Below are 27848 nucleotides of genomic sequence, written 5' to 3'. Positions count from 1 at the left end.
TCTTAATCTATACAGTGAATAAGTTTGATATTCAGTATGTAGGTATTTAATAAAAATGACATGTGTGACGATAAATACTTCTTGTGAATATAATCCAATCCATTTGTTTTTTATTATGCATTTTGTATATGCTCCATGTCAACAGTTTATTTTGAAAAAACGCTTTGGATGCGTTGACCATAATTGTTAGTATATGCGCGCAGTAGAATTTCTGTGTCGGCTGATTTGACGACAGAGACGCGAGTGTTGGCTGGCTTGACCGCAGTAAGGAGAGAGGGAGGGAGAGAGAGAGCGAGAAGGGGGGCGTGCGCAGGCTTTTATGGCAGAGCAGGGAGACACACGACATGTATGATCCATGTGATGGTATCATGCGTGTGTTTTGTAAATCCAGCCGGCAGCTCTGAGACTGAGCAGCGGTGACGGTTCGCATCTGTCGCCGCTGGAATCCCGATTCCAGCACCTGGACAGCTCCCGGTCGTGAATCTCCACCTCCTCCTCTTCCTCCTCTTCCTCCTCCTCCTCCTCCTCTTCTTCTTATTTTAAACATCGGGCACATGGAGTCCCTGCTGTGACTGTGTTGGAGGGGAAAGCCCCGCATGCACATCCCTCCGAAGATGTCGTTCTCTCCGTGATTCGGTGACAAAGCCCCGTGTTCTCCGCTGAAGGATGCTGCTTCCAGTCCGGAGCAGGGGTCTTCATCGTGCGCTGTCTTCTGAAGCAGATTTGAGGGGGATCGCAGCCTACACACAGCAAGATCCCAGCCTCCCTCATAATCATCATCATCATCATCACCACCATCCTCATCATCAACAGCGGCGAGGAGGGAGATATAACCATCATCTCTGCGAGGGCAAAGGAGTCACGACAACACTTTACACAATGTAGAGCAATAAAACGCCAAAAGGTGAGTGTGTGTTTATCTCTTTACCAGGCAGGGGGGGTGATTTCTAGCGCGCATGGCAAGTTGGTGCAGGTTTGGTGGTTTAAAGAGAGCGTGTGGCCTCGGTGAGAGCACAGTGTGATGTTCATGGTGGATAATGATTACAAATGCATATTAGTGGAGGTGAATGCAGAGAGGCAGGAATCCGAGAAGGAGACCACGGTGTATTTATTTGTATTTGTTGGAGTTGAATAGTAAAAATGGCTGCTTTTGGTGACAGCCACCTCTTCTAATGAAGCAATTTTACTTACAGTGATGATGATGATGATGATGATGACTTTTATTATTCTGACTGAGGGTCCAGATTAGATACAACGCAACATCCATTAAAATGCATACAAAGGTGCAAAATAAGTAAGCAAGTTGTGACACCTCCAGGTGGTAGAACTCATGGGCTACTGACATTAACTCAAGTCTGTAAACACTTTGCTGTGCGTAGAATTGCATCCAGTGAGACACACTCAGCATCCCACTTGCCCTTCTGTTCTCCCCCACAGTGATTTCTCACAGTAGTAATTTGTGAATCTGTTTCCCTCTCTGACCTTCTGTCTTATGACCAGATCAAATGCTTTTTCTCAGGGTGCTGAGGAGAAACAGTATCGCTCGGCCCTTGAAGGACCCGGGCTGAGTTATCCTGAGTGGCAATTAATCTGCTTGTGCTTCACTACATTACTCTGCTGTGGCTGCTGACTCCTCGGCTTCCCTGTGTGTGGGTCTGCAGGTTTCCACTTCCTCAAATGAGTCAAATGTTCTGTAAACCAATGCAGCCATCTCCCTTTGACAGCTGATGTCAGTGTCACGTTTACATCGGAGAACTGGGGGCTTGTGTGTTTTTGTACACAAAGGGGATGCTTCATGCAGAAGCACATGTCATGTCTGCTCCTTGCAAAGCAGCTGGAGTGGGCTTTAACCGAACAGACTTGGACATAAATGTCTCTCTATCCCGTGGCACAAAGAGCAGAGCGTCCTGCTGCACTTGCTATGCACGAGGTGTGATGTTCCTCGGCCCCTGATTCACAGAGCGGAGCGTATATTGGAGGAGATTTCAAATCCATTACAGTTAAGTGCTCCCCAGGAAAGTATTTGAATTCTGAAGTGAGGACAAGGCGCCTTCGAGGGATGTACAAGAAGTGATACTACACTGATAATTGTGCAGGTATTTGTGTTTTAAAACCCAACTGTAACTATACATTTTACAGTTTGGGGCTGGTAGTTCGTTCATGACCTTGGAAACAGCGGTTGGCAATTCAATTTCCAAATGAGATCTATCAGTAGAGCTTCCAATCATCTCTCATCCTCACCAGACAGATTATGTCCTGTGATATACTGCATTTATATTCTTTCCCTGTTGTAATGACATTGCTCTGTTGTGTTTTCTGTAGGTGTGGTAGGAGCCAGGTCTCTGCGGTGGTGAAATCACATTTCACACTTGAGGTCACTTATTGTGGACGTCTATTTGCTGCAACAAGACCTCAACATGAGCAATTCCCAGTAAGTATACCACCCACCCGCCAGAGTCCTGTTAGAAACCACGTTCAGGAGAGTGTGAAATGGGAAATATCTATTTATGAACGTCTTACGCAGAGGACACCTCGTCGTGGTACAGGATATGACGATCAGAACGCGACCTCCATATTCTCCTGCTCCTCCTGTGGATGACTTTGAAAAGGGCTCAGTGGGGGAAAAGCGCAGCTCGGCCCGGCCCGGCATCTCCGAGAGTGAGAAGGCGGCCATCTCTAGTCCCCGTCGGCGTCTCTTAGCATTCAGGAGGGATGTTCACTTGTCATCTTCTCTTATTAATAATGACTCTGTGTGAGGTCCTCCAGACAGGCCCTGCATTCTGATGACAGCCAGGTTTGGGGCTATGAGAAAGGGAAGAGGGAGGGAGTAGGGCAACCGAATGGAGTGGGAGGAGGTGGAATAGAGTGGAGGGGGAGTGAGGGGTGCAGGCAAAATGGGTTCAGTCAGCTGCATCTACTGGTTAAAGGCACAGGGTGCTGCTGCTTCCCACAACCACAGATTCACAGGCCGGGCATCCGAGCAGCCGATGGTTGCACTGGGTCTAAAATGTCTATCAGAGAGAGAGAACGTGTGGTTTTTAGTACAGAGGCCTGATTTAATGCTGCTGAGACTCTGTGAAGTGACAGATGGGGAAACTTTAATGCAGGGAAAGGTCTTTGGAGTTATTTTCACCCCTGCTCTCCCAGACTTGATGCAGCTGTAACCTCCCACCCACGGTTCTCTCTCTCTCTCTCTCTCTCTCTCTCTCTCTCTCTCTCTCTCTCTCTCTCTCTCTCTCTCTCTCTCTCTCTCTCTCTCCCCCTTTAAACAGAGAGAGGCAACGTGGAAAGATAGATGCTCAAACCCAACTAAATTCAATCAGCTTTTTCACATACCTCAATGTAACAAAACGTTAAATCTTTTTATTTCTGCATGTGCAAAAAAGGAAAATGAAACAGAGAGATAACACTGCCTTCCTGATGAAGCCCAGCTCTTATTATTCGCTCATGTGTGGAGCCATTTGTACGTTATTTATTTTTTTCTCATCCAGTGCACAAAGAGCAAGCACCACACACCCGGAGGAGCCCACTGGCTTTGAAACAGGTCAGCTAACATGTAACTAACCTCGGAGTCACGTGACCCGGTGCCATGTTGCTCCTAATTCCTCGGCACGATGACTGCAGAGAAATCCGCTGATTGGAAATCCACTGCAAAAGGAACTATTATCTATGATTATGTCATCAATCTGATTTTTCTTTGAATTGAGAATTGCCTTTCTCAGTCTTATTTTTTTGCACAATAGGTTTAAGGTGATTGCAGATTGTCTAGTCTACTAAGAGGCTTCAAATGCCATTCACTATATTTCCGTTACACAGTTTATACTTATATCAACATTATGTTGTGTCATGGAGTTTGAAGTAGTACTGAGTCAGTTCGACTTTCAAAAAATAATCCCTGACTCCAATATATGTATCTATTGAGGTCCTTTTCCAAATATGAATTAATCTTTAGAATATTACAATCGATCACTAAAGGTCTGTTAAGGAATGAATCTGGTAATATTCAATTGTTCTCCTCAACCTTTAAGAAAATGCAACAAAAAATTAAGAATACAACACTCAATAGTGCATCAAGTGGGTGAAGCTAGAAGTACAGTGCCCAGTGAACGCACTATTAATAATTATTAATGGCATGGGTAACTTTCTAAAGACGAGATTGCCCTTGTGGTTTTCTGTTCTTTTAATTACTGTTAAGATTTATATCTCCAGGGGAAATGAATAGACATCGGGTTGAGTATGAAATTGCTAATTGACAGAACCACTCATTGTCCGAGTTGGTCACAAATAGACGCTGGCAGCTTGATTTGTAGATCAGTCAGCTGTAGTTGGGATGTCTTCGGAATAAATGTCTAAATGTCATTTTAGTCTTGTTAATTTGGGCGATATATGGATATTCTATGGATTCAAAGTGGGTTTCTCTCTTCACTGATGCAGTGGGTTTGTCAACATTTGTCAAAAAGGTCCAATCTTACAAATGCGCCATCATATCAGGAGCTTGTGGCCGAACTGCTGCTTGGAAATCTTGCCGGTGGCCATTTAAGCAATTTGGCACATTGATCCCACTTCCCTGATGATATCAGAACAGTGTATTGCACCACAGAGTAGCCAAGTGGCCTTATATACAAACTTAGTGGCTGAGTCGGAGCGGATGGGCTGCAGACAGCAGGACAGAAATACTGTGGCAGTGAGCTCTCGGAATGACAATGATACCCATGCCCTCTGCAAACCACAAGTTCATGCTGAGGCAGCACTTTAAACTCCAATGAAGTGACTGAAGCAGATAATCTATCGCTCTGAAGAGGCGATTTCAAATATGAGGCGACAGACATCAGTCAAACACTGTTTCACTGTGATAGAAAAGCTTTACCTTATCAATTTGCTCGGCTTCATATCAGAATTACATAACATGATGTTAATCAGGAGCTGTTATTAATGTTTATTGTGATTAAACTTATTATTAAGAGCTATTTATCCATTGAAAGTTTACTCTACATGTTTCAAAACTATTTGCAGACGACTCACTCCTGACAAAAACTTCAGCTTCGACCCTGGAAGTGAACAAATTCCCTTCTGTTGTCTCCTATGTCAGCATTTTAACCTCCTTCATGTGCACGGCTTTGTATTCACAGTAGAAAGATATAAATTAGTTTTTATACTTTCCGTCGAGTTCAGCAGTATTTGACTTGAGCGGTATTTGAGTACTTTTCTCACAGAAGGCGGCAGAAAACTGGGGATGGGAATAGATTTCAAGTGAGATTCATTTCCGTCCAGATCTATGGAACCACTGAGTCCTGCCAAGAGGGACGTTCATATAGAAAATATATAAGTGAAAACATTCGGTCCAAGAAAATGTGTTGCTGAAGTGGATTGTCTCTGGGGGGGGGTCACATCTCCGAGGCACGATCTCAGCAGCCTATCATATTTTTATCTATCTATTGATCTCTGCGTTGTGATTTATGGGGATGTGATGTGGACATGCAGGGGGGAGTAACTATGGATTGCTGTCCCCTTGGAGAAGCCCGGACCTGGCATTTATTGCATGCATAAAACACAGATTATAAATGTATAGTTACACATTCTACAACTTCATACATATTGTATCTTTGACCTTTACATAGCCAACCAGAGTGGCACAGTATATAGCATAAACCTCCGCCAAGGCCCCGCATGAAACCACGTTTAAATAAACTAGATCCAGATTATTTCCTGAGAAATCAAAGAAAATGTTGAAAAATACCATATCTCATAACGTTAAAGAATCCTGGATCCATCCCCTATTCCAGCTGAGAAACAAACAAACAAAACAAACACAGATGAAGACATAACCTCCTTGGCGTAGGTAAACTTGTCCTTTTTATGTATTATAAAATGTAACAACAGTATAATTACTGTAACATGAGTCCTGAGTAGATGAACAGTCTTGAGAAATTAGGGGACGACATTCTTAACACATGGCTGTACCATAGGATCAATACCAAGCAAACTAAAAAGACACTGTTGGTGCACTTTTGGGCTTTGTGGTCACCCTTAGCTCTTCCTCTCTATTAGTGTGAGATTACCACCCCCCCCCCCGGCAATGCACGCTCCGCGTTAACCTTTTTGCTTCCTCGTGGCATTTGATAATACGGCATGCGCCCCTGAAAGGATCCCAGCCTGTAGCATGCCACTGGCTGTCCTTGCCTGGATCGCTGAAGGGTGCAGTGTTCAGATGTGAAGCCTCCGCTTCTCTCCCCGGGATGGCAACCAGCCACCCCGCCGGCCTCTGCACATAAAGGCTCCTGGCATGCTCTGTGATTGTCTGGAAACGTGAGTTTGATGCACTAAACAGTTTGTGTCTGTCACGACCGATTAGCGTCCTTGTTGCGGTTTGGTCTGAGGTGCCAAGTCCACAGATAGCACTGGTGTGTGCAGCTGTGTGTTTGTGGCGAGCATGTTTATTTAACGGCGTTTGACCCTCAAGCTGAACAACACATGGAGGGAGCAGGACTGAGAGGACTTTACGTTGGATATTTTTCACGTTCAGAAAATATAGATTTACGATTTTCTGTTAGAAAAACAAATACCTTCCACGTCTGTCTATTAAACAGCCATTAGTCAAGAAGCAAGACTGGGAAAACAAAGAGCTACTTTCCTCCCGTGACCGCCCACTTCACATTCACCAGGGAGGTGGGTCTGCTCAGTGATCTCCCACTAACCGTTTCCTCCCACAGCTTCACCTCCAGCAGACAGAGGTTGTAGAATTTACCAACCCAGTAGCTTTTGTTCCCTGGTATCTTGTAATCAATGCCTTCCTCCACCGTTAAGCATCAGGGTTATTGATGTCTCCACGCTGGGTGCACTGGGACGGCTGCCAAGCTGCGTGAGCTTCCTGTTCCAGGGTGACTTCTCCTTGTCCACTATTGGCTGCGGAGCTCGAAAGGATCACTTGCACACACACACACCCCTGCATATTTGATTTTGAGGACCTCATTGGCAGATTGAACGACTCTTTGTCTGCTTCTGCCAAACATCGCCGTCCTCAGCGGAAATACAGTAGAGAAATAAAAAAGGGGTCAAAATAAACAGTAGATCATGAAATGATAATTATTTTGTTCAACAAATAAAAATACTGTTTTGTTTTAGTATTCAGTCGGATAGAAACACAGATAAAGCCAAAGAGAATCTTAATTATCCTATTTTATTTATTCACTTTACAACTAAATTGAATGGCTCCTCTGATACAGTGAATTAATGTGCCATGCTTTATCAACAATCCAATCCAGGAGAGGAGCGATGGATACTGAGATTAAAAGGTAATTTTTAACTCTCTGACATATTAGGTGTCTGAGCGAAATCAATTGAGACTAACAGATTTTGACATTAGTGCAGGAGGTTATGTTTGTTTGTAAGCAAGATTAGACAAACAGTAAGGGACAGATTTCCACTAAACTTGGTGGAAGGATGCGATATGGGGTAAAGGTCACTATTGGCAAGTGGGCTAGCGTCGCCTAAATTTAAGAAAAACAGGTGAACAGTTTCAGTCCATTACTGGGCTGTACAAATGGTTTGTTGTTAAAACCAGTATCTGTAATGTTTTAATTGATAAACTTTTAATCTGCGGGGCGTGCACGTTCTATAGTGGTTTGAGACGTACTGTGCAGCACACTCTGCTCGTGAGAAGTGTAGATCCACTTGTCACGATTCACCAGATGAATCTGTCCTCGTCGTAAGTACCAGTAAACACTGGAAACAAAGAACCACCACCATGTTCGTGTTTTCATTAATCAGAAAAAAACAGAGTCCCAGTTGTTATTTTGACACTTTGCTACCTGAAGCATTTTCAGCGTAAATTCATTAACTAATTCCAATAAAGAGTTCACTTTGACATCTTCCACATCCACTTTGTGACTGTAATGTTGCTCCATGTGTGTTTGTGTGTGTGTGTGTGTGTGTCTCAGGGTTCCTCCACGGGCTGGAATCTCGGAGCTGGAGGTGATCTCCCAGCAGGTGGAGGAGGACAACCAGTGCATTGCTCCCGTCCAACTGGTCAGCTTCGGCTACAGGGACTTGCCTCTGGCCGCCCTGGACGTATCCCTCGCTGGATCACAGCTCATCTCGAACCCAGATGAAGAGGACAACAGAGACGGGTACGTCCACTTGCTCTCTGCTGGTGCTTGACAGTTTGTCCACAGGCAGTAAAAAAAAAGAAAACAGAACTCATGAGTGGTTTGGTCATCCTGAAACAACCTGAGTGTGTTCACTGTAGAGAAAGAGGCGTTGAATTTGGAATGTGAAGTTTAGGATTCAGTCCTGAAACAACATGAAACGTTACCCTTTCATTTTGACGGTTTGAAGGGAATCAGACATCTCACATTTTGAGGAAGCTGCGAACAAATTACCTTTTGCGATTATCAATGAAATCTTTCTGTGATTAAATTGTGTACTAAGAAGCTGAAGGTGTAATGACGTATTGACTAATGTTGGCCAACACAGCTGCGAAGATACTGGAGATACGCTCCCTGAGACATTGTCTCTGCTTGTTGCTTGAAAGCGCTTCATCCATAATTAAGGCAGAATTGCAATTAGTACAATCTATAATCTACCCTGGCAGAGAAGAGCTCTGCCGTCACTCTCTGCATTGCCCGTTATTGCACATGGTAATTACGCTTGACGTATTGAATCACCCTTCGTTTTATATTAGAGTCCTGGAGTCGGGTGATATTTGCCGATGAATTTATTAGTGTCACCGCTTTAAAATGGACAACGTCTTATTTCAGTTCAATGACACAGCGATTTCTCACCGGCAGACAGGCTTCTGTTCACGGTGTCGACTTCTGGTGGAAAACAAAGAGTGTTGTTAGCAACGTAGCTTTCCTGAAATGCCAGCGCCTTGCGTCTTGTGTCTTGTGTCCTGACCACAAGGACCACTTGTCCTGGGTTTGTGTTGTTGTTCTCATCGCCCCATATTGGCCCAACACTCCCAGGACAGGACACACCCCTCCCAGAGCTCCCCTGTAGCCAGAGTCCATGGCTCTCCACTCAGGAAGCGTGACTCACAACCCTTTGGCTCGCTGAGATGCTGGCGGCCACGCAGAGAGAGAGAGTCAACAAACAACAGAAGCTTAATTAGAGCATCCGGCATTTTGCCATCCGACCCCGGTGTGTCAGCTGACCACGTCCGGCTGGACTTTGCCTTGTGTGGCCCGGTCCGGCCGACGTCACTGTGGGACAGAGTGCAGGGAGAGATGGCTCCCGTCCCGAACACCCACTCTCTCATCCTACTTCGCATTTTTTGTCAGTCTCCTGATCACAAAAAGGGCCGAAGTAGCAATTTCACAGCAGAGGGCAGGATGTGACACCCTGGTCCCCTGGGATTTGGCATCAGGGAGTGAAAATGTGCGGCTATGTCAAGATGTCTCTCTGGCAGATTTAAGTGAGGGTCACTGGTTCTGATCAGAATAAAATTACATCTTTAAGAAAGAGTCCAGAAAGTTTAGAAATATTTAGCGGTGTAAAGAAAGCAGTTGTCTCTCGGTCTATTATTTCCAGAGCTTTTCAGATTAGAATTCCTGATTTTCCTGTCACAGACATCGTAAGACGCACCTGTCTTCACAGTTTCATACCCACACGTTCGTCGCCTTAGACAAAAAAATCTGTTGTACGTCGTCACGGGTCCTTTGTGACTCATGTGTGTAGCATCAGAGGAATGACACAAAGGTGGGATGTGTTGTATGCAGCGAAATAATTAGAGTAATCGCGACCATCGCAGGCCCTAATGACAGATCAGTGAACTGAGTGCTCTGTGTCGGCTCTGTAAAGCATTTTTCTCCTTGTTTTTGGAATGTGCCTTCACAGAAACTCCTCCACACACTGAAGGCTAATTTTAGCCCTTTTGTAAATGTGCAGAAGAATGTAAACCCACTTTCATCGCCTCCCTGCCGGTGTTGCAGTGGCTCTGTGCTTGGATTTTGCCGATTAGCAGGACGTCACGTTTTCAGAAGCTACTATGACTTGCATTCCAGAGACGCCAACATATCTGAGTCACGTTCTTGTCTAGATGCGCTAACCTCCTGTGGTAGTAGATCCATGAGCAGGTGCATTCTGATGTCAATTTGATAACAAAAATGTGGTTTGGAAAAAAACATTCATGTCAATGGAATCACTTTATTTCAAAGGTCAGAGATTAAAATCTAAATGGCTCATTGCTTTTGAACCAATCCTAAATATCTGATGATGAGGTTTGGTTTGGTTTGGTAAAAGCTGAGCAGTTGCATGCGCACCAGAGGAAGCACATGTCTTGCACGGCAGCTTCTCGTGGCTCTTTAAGAGGAGACGTGGGCGATCATGTAGGAGGTGGATGTTCTTGCGGACTACAAGGGGCACACGCAGCACATGCAGATCCTGTGCAGTGGTGAGCTGGGTGGAAGTATTAATAGATTCCACCATCTTCCCACAGAAGTTGCTGGAAAGTCCAAGATGAGGGCGGTGTCAATGCAAATCCACTTTTATTCCATAAGTTTTTGTGTGGAACCAGGTCAGATTTCTCTTTCATCTGTTGTTTAGTAAAAGGGATTGTTTCATTCGCCTCCATTATTCTTAGATATATGTGATTGTCACTATCCATCCTCAACCAGAAGTGGAGCACATACTGTACCTCCACCAAGACCCAACGGCCCCGTTAAATCAGTCAAGCTGAACCACATTTCACACACTCCTGGTTACCACATATATTTTTCATGTGCCGGATCTTTTTCATCAAGATCCATCAATTGGTGAAAAGATCTCAAAAAAGTGATTAAAAAAAGCCTTGAACCACCCATTTGTCCAGATTTGTCCCGATTTGACTGTTTTCCTTCTTAGCTCACGTCCTTTCCTTCCACCAAGTTTTGAGGAAGTCAGTAGTTCTTGTGTAACCCAGAAAAAGACAGGGACCAAAACATAACCTCCTCCGCAGAGATAGTCATTTCAGAATACTTATGCATCTCAGGTGACTTTTTGGATAAGATAAGGAGGCAGTTAGTAACAGATAGAATCAAGTATGTGTTTTAACAATGATGCAGCAACTGGCCGGTGTGTCGGGATTGGTTTTGGTAGAACTCTTGGCGTCTGTCTTTACACCTCATGCTGCACATCCTGCACTTATTATAGGTTATCATCCCCAGATCAGCCTGCTGTGCACAGCAGCACTAGTAGCATATACCGCTGATCTCCAGGGGCCAGACTGAAGAGGTGTGAGGCACTGCAGATATGACAGATGGTTCATATGGGTCAACCTGCCGCTTTGACTGGACGAGAGTGGAGGCGGAGCGGATCAGGAGCTAGGGTGGACGGAGGAACAGAGCTGACAAGCCTCTTCCATGCTTCCATTCAGAAAGCTGATGGCTACAGATCCCAGGGAGATGGCTTCATTTGATGAATGTCATGTGTTGGATTAACCCTGCGACGTGTTGCATGGTGGACAGCCGCAGCTGATCCCATGTTTGCTCATATTTGGATCATGTAAGATAATCGCAGGTCAGGATAGATTGATTCCATCACTCCATTCAGAGCTCAGGCCTCCCACAGTGAAATAAAGTTCTCCAGCCCCTCCTCGTTCCCCCCGGTGCATTAACACAGCAGCATGTCGGCCTGCACATAATCAAACCCGGGTGGAAATGCTCAAGGTTGAAGGAAGACGGAATAATTAGAAAAAAATCTAGACTGCAGAATATATATGTGAAGGACCTTGCCAGACTGGAGTATGAATCTTGGCAGCAGCGATATGTCATGGGGATTTAGAAGCGGAGCCGTACTACACCTGGTCCGTGTTGATGGATGTGTGAAAAAGAGAGCAGGATTTCTCTCCTCCCCCCACCCTCTGACTCTATTTCAAACGCACAGAGAGGAACAGTCCTCTCCATCAAAGCTGCTCTCTTGCCTGGCACCATGCGACACAATAGGTGACATTTTCGTGCCGGTTTTGAGGGTTTGTTAATATTCACAGACATGCAAAGTGCGAGATTGCTTTTTAGGCTGAGAGCGAGAGAGATCAAGTGTCCTGGTGAAAACCCATTTATCAGGGACGGCTTGTCTGCTGCTTTGCACACGGAGCCCCATCCATCTCCATTTGCTTAGTATCTGTGGCCCAATTCCCTGTCGAAGACCTGCTCTCCGAATCTCCTCTGTTGGTTGTAAAGTGGCGTGCGATGCTCGGAGTGAAGGGATGACAGGTGATCGCGTTTGGAGAACAGGGCGGTTATACTGGAAAGCTGCATGCATTTTCATTCAAATGATTTCCAACCAGAGGGAGTGCAGATACAAGGCCAATACTTCATTTTACTCTCATCGATTTCTCTTCATTTGATTTGTTAATTTCCCACAAAAATGTTAATTCCCCGGGTGTGAGGCTGTAGAAGATTAATGACAATGAGACACGTCGGCTCTACAAGGCATCATTTATTATCCACGATAGCTTCACTTCATTCAGCATATTTATTGCTTCGCTGGTGTCCCTCTCTCTGGGTTGCTTCTCTTTTTTTCTGCCCGCGATAACAGATGACCCTGCAGTGGTTATGGAGCGGCGGATTTAACCATTTGTGATTTTGTTGTTTGTGGTTTTCGTAGGAGGATGCCGAACATGTGCTTTCTCAGTAATCCTTACGCTATCAAGTAGAAAAAAATGCCTCTTCGAGTTCACAAAGTAAGTTGGGGAGCGTTTGTATCATTGAACAGCCTGAATGGGTTGAAGTCCTCCCACCTTTGCAGCTCAGTCGCCTGCAGCCACACAGTCGTGGTCCATTTCCCCCGACTCGAACCTGCTGAGCTCAGCAGATTGTTGTGAATCGGCTGAAGTTTTACACTGGAGGGAGAACAGGGCTGCGTCTTCATCAGTGCAGAGAGAGAGTGAGAGGAAACAGAAAACCTGAGTCAAGTGCCATCATGATCAAAATACTGCAGGAGTTTTATCTGACACTGCCTCTTATACTATCAAAGAACAAATGGAACATGTAATCGGGCACATGTCAGTAAATAGTCAACGAGATCCATGAGCTTTCTGAAAAGAACATAGTCCGTCAAAATGATCACTTACATGTCAAATACATCATATTTTGAATAAATATGTTCTACAACAAGGCACCATTAGAGTGCATAGATACATATAAGCTTTCTCAAGCTATTTCAAGTTATGGAAATGAAAGCATTTCTGTTAAAGACATCATGTTTATGCTCGGGATGCAGTGGTTAACACTGTTGACCCACAGAAAGGTCACGATTTGAATCCTGATTGGGCCGGGGGTCTTTCAGTGTGGAGTTTGCATGTTCTCCCCTTGTCTGTGTGGGTTTCTCTACAGGAAATTCCATTCCAAACACAAGCAGATGGGGATGGGATAATTGGAGACTCTAAATGTGAGAATGAGTTTTTGTTTGTCTCTGTATGTTGGTCCTTTCAATTTCCTTTATTTGTTATTTTCTAGATCAATGAACTTATTCCTTCCCTGTCTGCAAAAAGTATAAAATGATCAAAATAAAGTGAAATGGAAGATTCCTGCTGATATCATCCAACTGCTTGTTTGTTCTAACCAACGATCCAGAATCCAGAAACCTAATCACATAAGACAGAGAGCAGATGTAAGCAGAGCATCCCATGCTCACATTGGAGAAGCTGGAATCAGCAAATGATTGCATCAATAAATCATATGTTTGTATAAGTGAAATGCTTTGAGCAGCACTGGTCTGATCATGTAGAGAGCGACTCGCTGCCTTCATGTGTTTTCACATGATTTATGGTTTTGGTCGCGGGGCCAATGCCACAGATCTGTGGCCTATAACGTGCTGAGTTTTCTTTGGGGTCGAGCAGTGTTACTGATGTGAATGTGGAATCAAGACATTTATCAAGAGTTCCAATCAATTATTCAGAGGACTGGCAACGCAAGTCGTTCACACACATTATTTTAGACTTTCCTCTACAAGCAGTTTCAAGGAGATGTTAGAGTTTGTATTACTTCTGTGTGTGCGTGTGTGTGTGTGTGTGTGTGTGTGTGTGTGTGCATGTGTGCGTTTGTGTGTGTGTGACGATCAATAGCTCAGACAACTTGACAGTCTTTCAGACTCATTATTTCTGAATGAATATGCCCCTCTCCGCTCTCCCCCGTGCTCTCTCACTCCATTTGCTTAACTCACAAACACACAAACACAAAGCACCACCACTCTGATTTAATTTCCATTAACTTGCACCTATATTGAGTTTACATTGTATTTCATCCTGTTTCAATTACAGGAGACACTATAATGAAAGAGATGCTCCTTGTGTATCGCCCCCCCCCCTTTAATGTGTGTACGTGTGTGTGTGTGTGTGTTTGTGTGTCAGTGTGTGTGTGTGTGTTTGAATGGGCCCCAGCAGAGCGAGCAGACACTTTCCTCTGTGCCCGTCAGTCGCTCTGTCCTGTCTGTTGATCCGACTGGAGGCGGGTGGAGTCGTGTGCAGGATGCCATCACTTCCATCTCAGGCCACAATCGATCAGTCTCATGATCTAATCACCCCCCCCCCCCCCCCCCCCCCTCTCTCTCTGAACTGTCAGGGTCACTTCGATCGTCCCTCACTGCAGCCGCCGGCCGCTTGATGTCTTTATGAACCATGTCCTATCCACGTGTAACTGTGTGTGTGTGTGTGTGTGTGTGTGTGTGTGTGTGTGTGTGTGTGTGTGTGTGTGTGTGTGTGTGTGGATTTCTTTGCATGCACATTTCTTGCATTACCAACGCTTGAGCTATTGCCCATTCGATCCTTACCAGCTGTGACCCTGGGAGAGAGAGAGGTGATTTTCATCCTTGGCTCCAGCGATGAAGCCGCCCGACTTCCTCATAAATACTTCAGGTCCTCAGCGTTCAAGGTTTAAAGTAATTTCCCTAAAATTAAGTTTCTTAGCTTAGAGTGATCCATCACTGCCATTCACGCCGCTTCCAGACAGAGTTTTACTTTACAGGTTTATTAAATTAATACTTTCTTCTGCTCGGCTTATGGGAGAGGTCTGAATGTATTATGATTCCCCACAGCACGAGTTAAATCATGCTCTTCAATCCTGGAGCTAAGTGAGGTGTCTCTTTTCCATCTTTGAACTAATGTGTGAGGTGTATCCTCAGGTAAATGTTTATTTTTCTTGGCACTCCTCCTCCTCCTCCACCGGCAAACTGGGTTTTGACTTTGCTCCTTGGGGTCAGACCGGTGCTGCACGGTGGAGAGTCTCTCTGGTGGCTACTAATGATACCATTACCCTCCACCACCTCTTTGCCACCCCAGGTGTTGAGCTCCTAATCTGCTGGCATTGGCTGGAACAGAGGGCTGCAGCAGGGGGCCCAGTGCACCAGTTGGCCTCTGGGAGAGCAACGACACAGCGTGGCAGAGCTCCAACCACTGCTGACCTTGGTGAAGGATGGAGAGGAAGTGTAGCTGTGAGAGGTTCAACGACTTCTGCAAAAATGACACCGCTCAGCAAGATCACCTCTCTCTCCTTTACCTCATAGGATCAGTATATTGTTTTTTTTATAGCTTGGCAATGAATGCTGTTGGTAATAGTTCGGAAAACACAGGCACGTCACTTCAATGCAATCCAACTGGCCAAGAAACAACAGAGCATTAGATAAGTTATAAACCAGCCAGGTTTTTTATTGTTTTTGAGGTGAAACCAGAATTAAACTCGAGCACAGTAGGACACAGTGGCACCAAACAAGTCAGCAGTACATTTTTATAATAGACAGAAATAATTTCACCTTTCGTTTCTCATGGGAAATTATTAGTTTCAACAAATATTTAGATTTTCTTTTAAACCAAAGCACTACACACTTTTATCTCCGGCTCCTTGCTTGTAAGAATGAACTGAGCTTTCGCTGTGTGGACAGCTGCTCACACTAAACAAGACATCTCAACACATTTTGTCTTCCAAGTTGTTTTTCACCCTGTTTCTGACCATTTACAGCCTTAACAGCTGATCCAGTAATTTAGTTAATAATAATAACTGGTTGCAGCCTTAATTGCGTTTGCCAGGGAGGTTGAGTTTATCTGTGTTTGTTTGGTAGTTAACAGGATTACACAAAATCTACTCAGCAGATATCATTAAATGTTTTGGAGGGGTGGAACATGACCAGAAAAGGAATCCACATTTTGGTGCGGATCCATATCAGGAGAAGAATCCAGTTTTTTTAAGCATGTGAGACGGGGGGGGGTTCAACTCTTTTCCTTGATTTCGTAGAGAATAATTCATGGATCTTGATGAGAAACATCATGCATGATTGGGGACTTATATTAATGAATGTGCGCAATTTCAGAACCAAATAAAAATCCAGATCTAATGAATTTAAATGTGGTTTCATAAGGCGACCGATGGGCCTTGGCACTGTTCTGCCAGTCTCTAATTAGCAATTAAGTTTCTTAATCATGTATGATATACTGATTGCTTGTGTCACGTGCTCCATTTGGTTGATGGAGCACTTTACTTTCAGAGCGCAGTGCTATCACTAACTCGATGGGAATAACCAAAGTTAAAATTTTCCAGAATCATTCTTGAACTCACTCAGGCTCTTCCTCTCTTCTCGCTTTCTCATTCTTCCTCCTCCAACTCGCCATCCTTCCTCTCTGGCTCCAGCTCCGGTTCACTTTTTGGATGAGTCCCAGTGCCTTTGAACCGCTCTGCACCCCCGCTTCCTCTCTCAGCCCTCGCCACCTTCGTTGTGAGTTGAAGCAGGAGGAGAGTAGGGAGTAAATTGTGTTCTCTCTTGTCGTTTGACAGATATTGCCCATAGCTTCCCTCCTGTGGGGGACAGGTGACAACGGATAGCTGCTATTTCCGAGGGAACATCCTGTCTTTCTCAGTGTTGCCTCCTATAATGGACAACACACACACACACACACACACACACACACACACAAACAAACACACACACACACACACACACACACACACACACACACACACACACACACACACACACACACACACACACACACACACACACACACACACACACACACACACACACACACACACACACACACACACACACACACACTCACACTCACACACTCACACACTCCTACCTTCTTTGTGTCTGTGTTTCGAGTGTGAGTATGTAAGTAACGCAAACCTGTGACAGGAAGGGAAAGCCCTGTGTGTATATGTGTGTATATGTGTGTGTGTGTGTGTGTGTGTGTGTGTGTGTGTGTGTGTGTGCGCTTCCTGGATATTTGTCATTATTTATTGACCATACATCCCAAGGACTTTGTGACACGCCCAGTGTCTGATTAGCGGAATTTGCAGCAGGGAGTGAGAATGGATTTAAGGCAGGTCTGACACTCACATCTCCGGGCCCAGTGTTACCTGGACAGGGGGCGAGCACACCACTACACCGGCACTCTTAGGACTAAGGGAGTATGTATAAGAATTAGTTTCTTAAACCAGTGGAAAGCACAGCACACATAATAAGAATGGTCCAAATTCATGCATACAGGTATGAGACGGCAGCCTGTCCTTTAAAATCAGATGAAGCCAGCCAGTCAGTCAGCGAGCCACTTCCACCCAGAGACCCATCCTGTCACCCAGCGAAGCAGCAGGGAGGAGAATTAAGCACAGGAGACTCTAATCTCTCTGTCATAACCACTACTGGCTTAAAGGTTATGTACCCGTGTTATAAAGAGAGTGTCCTGTATGGACGTCATGCTATTTCTGGCATTAATGTGATACTATATCTTATAATGGTAAATATATAAAAACTTGTGACGATACCCTAAGAAATTATTTAGTGTTTGAATGTGAATTACAGCAGATGGCGTCTAATCTGTTACCAAAAATAGACAACAAACAAAGTGACGGCTCTTGGAGTCAGTGGATTACACGGCCTGATGATCTAGTGTTCAGAGGACTGTCGGAAAGAAAAGGCAAAAATCGATGCTTGTACAGGGAGATGAGATAAGAAATGACACCCGTGAATCCATGCGTGGAATGACCTCATACCTGGTGCTGCTTTTTAAATTAGGTGTAAATTAATCGCAGCTCTGTTTTCGTGTGAGTTGCATGCAGAATGGGGCCCCCTGCTGAAACTACACTGATAAAACCTCTTAATCATCGAGTTCAGGTGTTTGATTCTGTCCCGCTGCCCCTGCTTGGACGAGGCCCCTTTGTTCCAGTGAAGGACAATTTTAACGCTTCAGTTTATCAAGACATTTTGGACAATTCTGCCTCCAACATTGAGGAAGGAGTTAAGAGAAAGCCCTTTTCTGTTCCAGCATGATTCTGCCCCAGTGCACTAAGCAAGGTCCATGAAGGCACGGCTGGGTGAGTTTAACTGGTCTGCAGAGAGCCCTGACCTCAACCCCATCGAACACCTTTGAGATAAACTAGAACGGAGATTGCGAGCCGGGCCCTCTCGTCCAACATCAGCATCTGACCTCACTAATGCTCTTCTGGAAGAATGGGCGAGAATTCCCACAGACACACCAGCCTTCCCAGAATAGGGGAAGCTGTTATAGCTGCCAAGGGGGGACCAACTCCAAAGTAAAGGGAGAGTTCACCCAAAAATAAAAAATTCCATCATTGTCTACTCACCCCTATGCTGATGGTGGGGTGGGTGAAGCGCTTGAATCCACAAAACACTTTTGGTGTTTCAGGGGCAAACAGCATTGCAGCCAAATCCAATACAATTAAAGTTAATGTCGACAACTTCCTCAAATATAAAAGAACGACAGGAAAATACATCCAGCCTCCGTACTGCTCCTGTGGTGTCATCCAAGTGGCTGTCTGCCCCCACTTTCATGTTCGACTCAAAACAGTATCATTTACACCCTGTTTTTACCCTTAATATCCATATAGTGTTTTCAGACGCTGTTCTGGTGTTTTATTGATTTGCCCTTGCCGGCTTCCTGTCAGATCTGCTCTCTGTACCAGCATTACATATTAAAGTAACACCACAACAAGATCCACCGTTTATCTCCCCACCAACAACCCCCCTTTCCCTCTCTCTCTCTCTCTCTCTCTCTCTCTCTCGCTCTCGTTCTGTCTCTCCCACCCCTCTCCTCCCAACACTCAGGTCGAACTGGCTGAAGCCTTGCTGTGGGAGGAGGGCGGCGCTGTGGCATGTCTGTCTGCTGTCGGCGGGCTTCAACTGCTTCCTGGTGGCCTGCGTCGTCCTGGTGGTGCTGCTGCTGACCCTGGAGCTGCTCATAGACGCCAAGCTGCTGCAGTGTGAGTCCCAGCAACACGTCTGACGTCCACTGAGATTACCAAGATGATGTGGTTGTGGTCTCTTCCACTCATTCTTTAAAGTCTGGATACTATTCTTGGAGAGGAAGAGGGGGAAAAGTACACAGCTCAGCACAATTGTTTGCTAATTGCTGTACAGAGGCGCTGGGTCAATGTATAGACTCAAAGACCAAACACAAAGGAGCAGGTTCCCAAGACCTTAATCAGCATAGGAGCGGTGCTGCATTAAAACCATGCCCTCACAGGTTACAGCAATACAACAGGAGTAAATGACAGACTAACTTTTTCTCGCAGCGCAATAAAGATAGTTTGAGGGACTAAAGACACTTATATTGGAAGATGCTACTTGAATCAAAGACAGGCACCATTTACATGCTCTTGGCTTTATTATACAGCAGGTAACAGCTTTTACCATCATGAAAACAAACAATTTATGCCTCCCTCTTCTGGCAAGACACCTCTATTTCCTATCTCCTAATGAAACCACATTTAAATTCATTAGGATTTAAATTTTCATCAAGATCCAGGAATTAATATCTTGGAAATCAGTGAAAATGTTAAAGAAAAACAACTTGATCTGCACCAAAATGATATTCTTACCTTCTAAACTCTTCCCACATCGTTGGGTAGCTTTTGCATAATCCTGCTCACAGACAAACCAACAAACAAACACATGCAAAAACACAACCTCCTCTGCAGAGGCAATAGATATTCTAGAATATACCCGAGCCACACCAATACATTAGCCAGGTCAGGTGTCGGCCAATATTAGCTTTTGTGAAGTGATATCAGTTCCCACATAATTTGAGATAATTGAGTCTGATGTAATTTAGAAAATGCCTCCATGACACATAGTTTGTCCTCCAAAAAGAATTTCCATGGTCGTTTATCAACTTCAGAATCACAACTTGTGGTCACGGGTCCTGTCAAATTAAAGGGATGCTCATTAAATCATTTCTTACTCCTGTATAAAAATAATCTATTGGCCAATAGGACATTATTGTATTTCTTTACTTCCTATACTTTAAGGAGATGTTCATATTCATATAACATCTTAGTAAGTGGATGTTGTGGTACCTACAACCCCTCAGCTGGAACAGTGGTCACAGTTTACTCTTATTATTCTCTTACTGTAATAGAACATCAGCACATACCTCCACTAAGACCACATTTAAAATCACTAAATTCCACAGACAAATCAATGTGCAACATGTGATCATGTGCAGGTATAGTGATCCGCTGCTGACCTGGTGTCATACATGTACTGTATAATGAGTCAGTGTCATTGATCAATCATGGGCCGGGGGGGGCGATATAACCCTCTCATCAGTATTCCACAGTGGACACACAATGTCCGGTGGTCGAAATACCGGTGTGACCCGTGTCACCCTGCCACTGCACCGCATCTACATCACCCGGCTCAGTGCGTGCATCCTCATCCATCACATAGAGTCAGGGGTCGTGGCCTGTTCGATGTCAGGGAGATGAATGAAAAAACACACACACACACACACACACACACACACACACACACACACACACACACACACACACACACACACACACACACACACACACTCACACTCACACTCACACACACACACAGCGGCCAATGTTGCTCCTACTGTATCCAAACACATTTGAGTCTTCATTGTTCCTCTGGGACGGCCTGACCGAGAGCGAGTGGAGGGGGGGGGGTTGTAGTGAGACAAATGTGTGGAGGGAGATTATCGGACAAAGAAATGAGGCAGCAAGGAGCCGGCTGGTGGATGAGTGCGGGGAGGACAGGAGGAAGATGAATGGACTGATGGACAGATCAGTGAACAAAGCAAACAAAGACAGATGGGAGGGAGAGGTGATGCGTGGAGGAGAAATTCCTCAGCTGACAGCCTAAGACGCAGATACATGCATGTACAGTATGTGATGAAGTCATATTTATCACGAGGCTGCATGCCTGTGTGTGTACTGCACCCCTTCATTGTTACACAGCAGGCAACAGCTACTGCAGCATCCATCATTCACCACTTCATATCACAGCAGCTGTCTTTTACAGAGACACCCCCGTTCTTCTGTTTTGTCCCCCTGCAGTCAACAACGCAACTCAGTTCGCCAGCATCATCCACTGGATCAGCCTGGCCATCCTCTCCGTCTTCTTCACCGAGGTGAGTCTCTGTCGTGTCCTCGCAGGCTCGCTTACAGCTGATGCAGCGGCCTCTCCGTTAACGCCGCGTCGTGCAGTACGTGGGGCCAGGGAGGGAGACTCTCATTACAACACTGAGATGTCCTCTGTCATAGCTTCATGAGTAGATTTGGATCAGTGAAGGTGAACCTACTCAACAGCACTGCTCTACCGTTGGTCCCTGTCAGGTTTTTCCATTGATCCGCAGCAGAAATACTGGAATGCAGATGGAGCTGTTCTGTGCCGCTAGTTTTAAATTATTTTGGGGGCCTCAGGTTTGTGATATTGATTAAAAAAAAATTCACAGCCGGCCACATTGGTCTTGCTCACCCCACTGCTAACTTCATTTGGAGCTGTAGTGTTACGTATCAATAAGAGCAGGTCCTCTGTGCCACATGGAGGCAGTTGAATCAGCAGGGAGGCTGGTTTCTGCAACCTTGATAACGGAGATGAGGATGGGGGTTAGGGGGAGGAACAGAGAGGGAGGAAGAGCTGCCCCCTGCAGCCCCTGCTGCGTCAGCAGAATCAGCTAAACGTGGTGTCTCTCCTTGTTTAGATGAAAAACCTATCGTGTCGTCTGTGTTGTGTATTAATATTGTGTCATTGATGGATCACCAGTGGAGGGACAAAAGAAATCATAACTGCAGCAAATACCTTTTACTACTGTTCACTACCCAACATCATCCACCCTCTCTCAGTTAATCATCCATGTTTTCCTCCAGCGGGCCCTGTGAGTAACCGGCTCTCTGTCCTCCTCTCTGTCTCAGACGGTGTTCAGGATCGTGGTGTTGGGGATCTGGGATTACATAGAGAACAAAGTTGAGGTAAGTTCCCATGGGTCCCATTAGTCCGGTCTCAGCGGCCTTCTCACTGCAGTGTCATTCTCTCAATGTCATACCTCAATATGGGAACCACAGGCACAATAGTAACTTGGTGTGTGCATGTGTGCATGCGTGCTTGCGTGTGTGTGTGTGTGTTCTCTCAGGTGTTTGATGGAGCTGTCATCGTCCTCTCTCTGGCCCCCATGGTGGCCTCCACAGTGGCCAACGGCCCCAGCAGCCCCTGGGATGCTATCGGTCTCATCATCACGCTGCGCATCTGGAGGGTCAAGAGGATCATTGATGGTGAGGCTAGGAGGGAGGGGCCAGGGGGGGGCTGGGGGCTGTTGTCCCCTGCGTCCTGTCCTTTGCTGTCAGGTTACAGAACCAGATACTGCAGTGTGCTCTCTGCAGGATTGGTTTCATTCCGTCTTTAGCTTGTTTTTTCCAATTATTTCCCCCCCAGGAGTGATGGTGGGACATCATGTATGGTAATGAATCTGTGGTTTTTAATATTTGTACATTAGCTGCTACATGGACATTATTGTATCACTCAGGTGCAGGAGCTGAGCATGTTTTTATTTTAACAACATGGCTCCCCCTGGTGGTTTTTGAATATAACACAGTAGCCTAGACGTCAAGAGGGATGATTGTTGTGAATGAAAAAATATGATAACACTTTAAAACACATTAGAACAAGATAGCTTCACCAAGGTCACACAGTCCCCTTATTAAATCACATTTAAAATCAATCGATCCAGATAATATGGAGGATTGTATTGGACTAAAACTGTGTATTATAATCTCAGAGATCCACTCATCCATCTCTACATAATGAAGAGTTTTTAGTTGGAGTTAGACTGGAGAGGATGAAATGTTTCTTTTGACAGACAAGTGACCTTATTGATGCTCTGTGGTCCGTCTGCTCCCCTTCCTGTTGCTCCAGCCTATGTGCTGCAGGTGAAGGTCGAGATGGAGATGGAGATCCAGCAGTATGAGAAGGCCAAGGCGGTGAGGGAGGAACAGCTTGACCGTCTCACTCAGATCTGTCAGGAACAGGCAGTACGTCTCACGTCTCTTGTCTACAATCTGTTTCTCCGCATTACACCAGCAGGGGGAGGCAAAGCACCAAACAAGAGGCGAATACAGGATGCCTTACATATTGGTTCAGTCTTTCGACACCATTAGAGCCTTTTACAGCAGCCTGGTGGATATCAGATATCCAGCACAAAGCAATTGAATGATTACATCACAATGTAATAATCTAGGGAAACTTCAAGTGCATCCACTGAATGCTCTACTGTATCTCTAAGAGTTATACTGCAGTTTGGAATATGCACACTTTACTGCATATGTAAAGGTCAGCTATGATTTAAGCAATACATCCAGTCCAGATAACAGAGGCATACAACGCTCAGAGAAAAGTGGATGGCATTAGCCCGACTACACATTATTTAATTAGTATTTAATAGCCGTAAGAACTCTCCTATGTATTTTCTATTGCCTGTCAAGGTGGAAAATATAAACTCTTCTCCCCTCCTCCCTGGTGTCCGTCTTTCCTTTCAGTTTGAAATCCGGCAGCTGAGAGCCCACCTGGCCCAGCAGGACCTGGACCTGGTGGCAGAGCGTGAAGCAGCGATGCAGATCCATCATATGTGGGGTAAACAAAGCAGCACTTTCCATGAGGTGGATGGACTGGCCCCGGGGAACTCGGAGCATCACGCTCCAGCTAAAAAGAGAGAGCCCGGGGGGCCGGCAGGTAACCGTCCGGAACACCCAACTCCTTTGTATCACAGGCTTTCAGAGACCTGTGTTACCTGAGGGGGGGGATTCAGGCTGGGCTTTTATCCCTAAACCAAATCCAAGTACACACAAGTGGAGTTAATCACAAGCTGCACAAACCAAGCCAGAGCAGCAGAGAAACCCAGCAGCCAGCAGGGGGCAGCCTCAGGACATCACAGCAGACAGTGATTCTTGTAAGGCGTCCGAAGACAAGGTTGGAAAAGTACTGGGTTTTTCTCTAACAATAGGTTTTTAAAGTATGTTCAATCATCCAGTATCTAAAACCCAAAAAGTAAGTTTTAAGTAAGGCTGTCAAATATATGTAGTAAAGTAGAAAATATATTTCTCTGAAGTGTTTATCAAAAGCAGCATAAAATCAACTGGACACACGCACACGATAATTAGTCCAGGTTCTTAATGAGTTTAGTTCCACATGTTTATCATCAGGCGGTATGGTGTAGTCGGTAGAGTGTAAGTCCCTCAGCAAGAAGGGCTTGGGTTTGAATCCCACCCTTTCCCATCTTCAAGCTGGAAATATACTAAACTCTAACATTTAGCAGGATTTCTCCTATTAATTGCAAAATATTTTAAACTATGTAAATTTAAATTAATTAAATATAAAAACAAAAATATTTAAAAAAAAAAAGTAGGCTTCTGCGCAGGATGTGCGCAATGGGCTTCTGCGCGGATGTGCGCTATGGGCGTTTTTTTTTTAAATTTAATTAAATGTAATTTAATTTATCTTTAATTTATTTTTAAATGAAAATGAAAATTAAAATTAAAATTAAAAAAATGTCATCATCATCATTTCTCTGCGCTGGTTCAGGGGTAAATGATGCTGGTCTTCACAGGTGCCTGACCTACGCAAGCCTGTAGCCGCCACCCCCCCACAGGAGATGTGCTTGTGTGTGTGGCCGCGGTGCTTCCGGGTTCTTCCCGGCACTACGCTGCCGGTGCGAACAGCCCAAGTATTTAACATGGGCGAAGAAAGGAGGCCGACCGATTTTATCAGCGCCTCTACCTCCGGTGCGTCCCCGGGGTTAGAGGATGATGGCGTGACGTTAATGTACTCTTTACCTGGAATGCGGCCACTTCATTTCTCGGATATACAGCAGGAGCAACACTCGCATCACCTCTAGGTGGTCCGTGACTTCTCCTTATAAACACACTTTTAGCTTATTTTCCCACAATACCTAGGTGCACTACGTCACACACTACAAACTTTCCTTAAAGGGGCAGGCCATACCTGCGACACAACAGCTCTCGGTCTCATATACAGATGGCAAGAGAAAGCAGAGAGGGATTTTTACACACTGTCTGATAAAGATTCCGACAGTAAAGGCAAGGGGTAGTGATGGATAAGGTTTTCTTTAACAAGTTAAGTCTTTCATTCTCACTTTCCACCTTAAAACTATGACATGAACTGAACTATGAACTAGTTCAGAATTTAATGGTGAACTGTGAACGTGAACTATTCATGTTTACGTGTATGAACTGAACTTTAAACTAGTTCATGAGAGGTGTGAATTTGCACAAAACTGCTGACATGTTAGATGAACATAGCTCTGAGCTGCTCATTTCAACTGGGGGAAAGACATTTAGCCACATTTAGCAACTACGCTGCCCCCTGCTGGAACATGTTCCCAATGGAGATCAAAACTGCCCCAACCATTACCAGCTTAAACAAGAAGTTAAAACTGCTATTTGTTTGTCTTTACTGAACTTTAATCAGACATTATCTTTTTTTAAATTTGTGTCCTCATCCAGTTTCTATACTTACATTTATTTTGTGAGTGTAAGTTTGACCCTTTTATGAGTTTTTTTATGATCTGTACTAGAACGCTACTTTTTTCTGTAAGGAAGATTGAATGCCCTCTTGAATGAACAACCTATTCCATGTATCACTCATTGGACTGTAAAGCTATATAACCTATGAAGCCGTTTTCAGATGTGACCTTTGGGTTAAATTCGAAGAATTGGTTACAGTGTTTACCCAGAGTTTGTCTTTCACACATGTACAACGCAGTGGTCTCTAAATTCTTACTGGTTTTTCTTTCATCGTGTCTGAGATTAATTAACGGGGCCATTTTTCTCCTCTTCAGATCACCATGGTCATGATGACATGAACAACTACATCAGTCAGTACTACAGTGAGCCAAGCAGTGGTGAGCATCATCAACATTCTGCCTCAGCCTCCTCTACAGCCCATGTGCCCGCACAACATTTAAACATCCTGTGTTGTTCTTGCAGATATGGGGATCCCTGACCCTGCACGGGTCATCACCACAGCAGCCATAGACGTGCACCTGCCCAGAAACCCCAGCCAGCTTCCCCTCTCCCTGGTGAGTGCAGATGCGGTGTTGTCCAGCCGTTTGCAGCGGACCGGCAGCTCGGTGAGCGAGGCCTCCACGACCACGGTGTCCCGCACCAGCTTCAGCTTCAGCGCCCGCCAGCACAGCATCAGCAGCCACACGCTGGGCTCCACCACAGACTGCAGCTCCACTGTGAGGGAGGCCTCCACCTCCACGGACTACAGCGACCAGCGCTGCTACCCCCCACCCTACAGCAGCCCCCTGGCCCTTGGCAGGCAGCCCCAGGGGAGTCCCAGTGCTGTGGTGCAGGAGCTGCTCTCCTCTCTGACCGAGAACTCCTGTCTCACACAGAAGGGCCTGGACCCTGTCAACCTTAAACCGCCCAGCCCGGCAGGCTCCACCAAGACCAGCCCAGAGCTGGAGCACAGGGTCAACATCTACAACAGGAGGAACCAGGATATTCGAGTCGGCCTCCACTCTAAACCACTCATCCATCTGCAGGGCAATGAGGCTTTTCTGGAGGAGAAGTACAGGATGATGGAGCCAGAAGAGGCTCCAGTCCACCGACTGTCAGAGGCATGAGACTCGGCCCGATACCTGGATAACTTTTCAGATAAACCGCAAAAATGAACGCTTTTCTAAACTCCTATGTTGTCGGGAGTCACTGGCACATAACCTCATCCTCTTCGTACTGTTGGAGCCGGGAGGATGAACTTGCCAGAGCAGCACTAATCGACCGTGGAGGACAGAGATGGACAGACTTGTTATCAGGAACCACTTATCAGGAATAGACACTTACAAAAAACACTCGAGTTTTATGAACGACAAAAAATGTACCAAAAGAAAAACCAGCAACAGGGTGAAAGACCAACATTTTCAGACAACTGGTGTGTGCAGAACAAACAAATCTGGCTTTTAATATGTAAATTCCCTCTGATATACTTTGTAGGAATTTGGAAATGCTGGACTGATTCACTGGAGAGCTACAACCTGTGACCATAGCCCCCCCTCCCCCCCGAGCTTGGAGGCATGGTTCGATCACAGGTCTAAGTTAGGCAGCTGATCGATTTGTCAGTTTAGTGTCTCCAAACTCACCAGGACCAGTCCCCTTTGATGGACTGCTGCAGGGTACATCGGATCAGTGTCCACTTCTTTCTAACCTTTGTCTTTCTATATTATCAGTGTTTTCATTTTTATCTAAACTCTATAAGTAGAAAGATGTGTGGAGACGTTTTGACTGGTGGGTGATCGAAGTAATTTTGACTATTTAAATCCAGGAGCCATGACTGGAAGTTGACCGAAAGCCAGCCGAGTCTGCGTTTACTGAAATAATAAAAATGCAGCATGTCCCTCACTAAGATAAGTTTAAAAAAAAAAATCTACCTGTGTGTGATGGCGTTCATACCAAGTCTAAAAACACTCCCTTTTGTTGTTTTCATGTTTGGAAGCTTTGTAAATATTTCAGGATTGTTTTTGATCCTCGTCACAGCCAAACATATTGAGGGACTGGATCTACAATAAAATGTTGGGAAAAAATTACAGCATGAACCTT

At 45.2% G+C, this 27848-nt stretch overlaps 1 protein-coding gene across 2 annotated transcripts; it reads left to right on the top strand.

Moving 5' to 3' along the window:
* Positions 1-229: 229 nt before the first annotated feature.
* tmem266 (transmembrane protein 266) lies at positions 230-27722 on the top strand. 2 transcript variants are annotated; one of them, XM_062389875.1, is made up of 11 exons: positions 230-904; positions 2323-2431; positions 7938-8126; positions 19033-19187; positions 21294-21367; positions 22152-22208; positions 22370-22508; positions 23149-23264; positions 23769-23961; positions 26087-26149; positions 26235-27722. In XM_062389875.1, the coding sequence occupies exons 2-11, from the start codon at positions 2418-2420 to the stop codon at positions 26876-26878; spliced, it is 1644 nt and encodes a 547-aa protein (XP_062245859.1). In that variant the 5' UTR covers positions 230-904; positions 2323-2417; the 3' UTR covers positions 26879-27722. The 2 variants fall into 2 exon arrangements, with proteins under 2 accessions (XP_062245859.1, XP_062245858.1); XM_062389874.1 differs by lacking the exons at positions 230-904; positions 2323-2431 and adding an exon at positions 6126-6306.
* The last annotated feature ends 126 nt before the right edge of the window (positions 27723-27848 follow it).

This window comes from Platichthys flesus, chromosome 6 (assembly GCF_949316205.1).
Source record: "Platichthys flesus chromosome 6, fPlaFle2.1, whole genome shotgun sequence".
In the NCBI taxonomy this organism is placed as follows: domain Eukaryota; kingdom Metazoa; phylum Chordata; class Actinopteri; order Pleuronectiformes; family Pleuronectidae; genus Platichthys; species Platichthys flesus.
The sequence above is the reverse complement of the archived record's forward strand: the minus strand, read 5'-3'. Positions and strand labels throughout refer to the sequence as shown.

What these genes read in the sequence shown, in the direction of transcription:
- tmem266 (XM_062389874.1), top strand. Translation starts at nt 6,284, where the DNA reads ATGCTCTGTGATTGTCTGGAAAC. An exon ending in AGACGCCAAGCTGCTGCAGT is followed by an intron (nt 19,188 to 21,293) that starts GTGAGTCCCAGC and finishes GTCCCCCTGCAG; the next exon opens with TCAACAACGCAACTCAGTTC. An exon ending in ACATAGAGAACAAAGTTGAG is followed by an intron (nt 22,209 to 22,369) that starts GTAAGTTCCCAT and finishes GTGTTCTCTCAG; the next exon opens with GTGTTTGATGGAGCTGTCAT.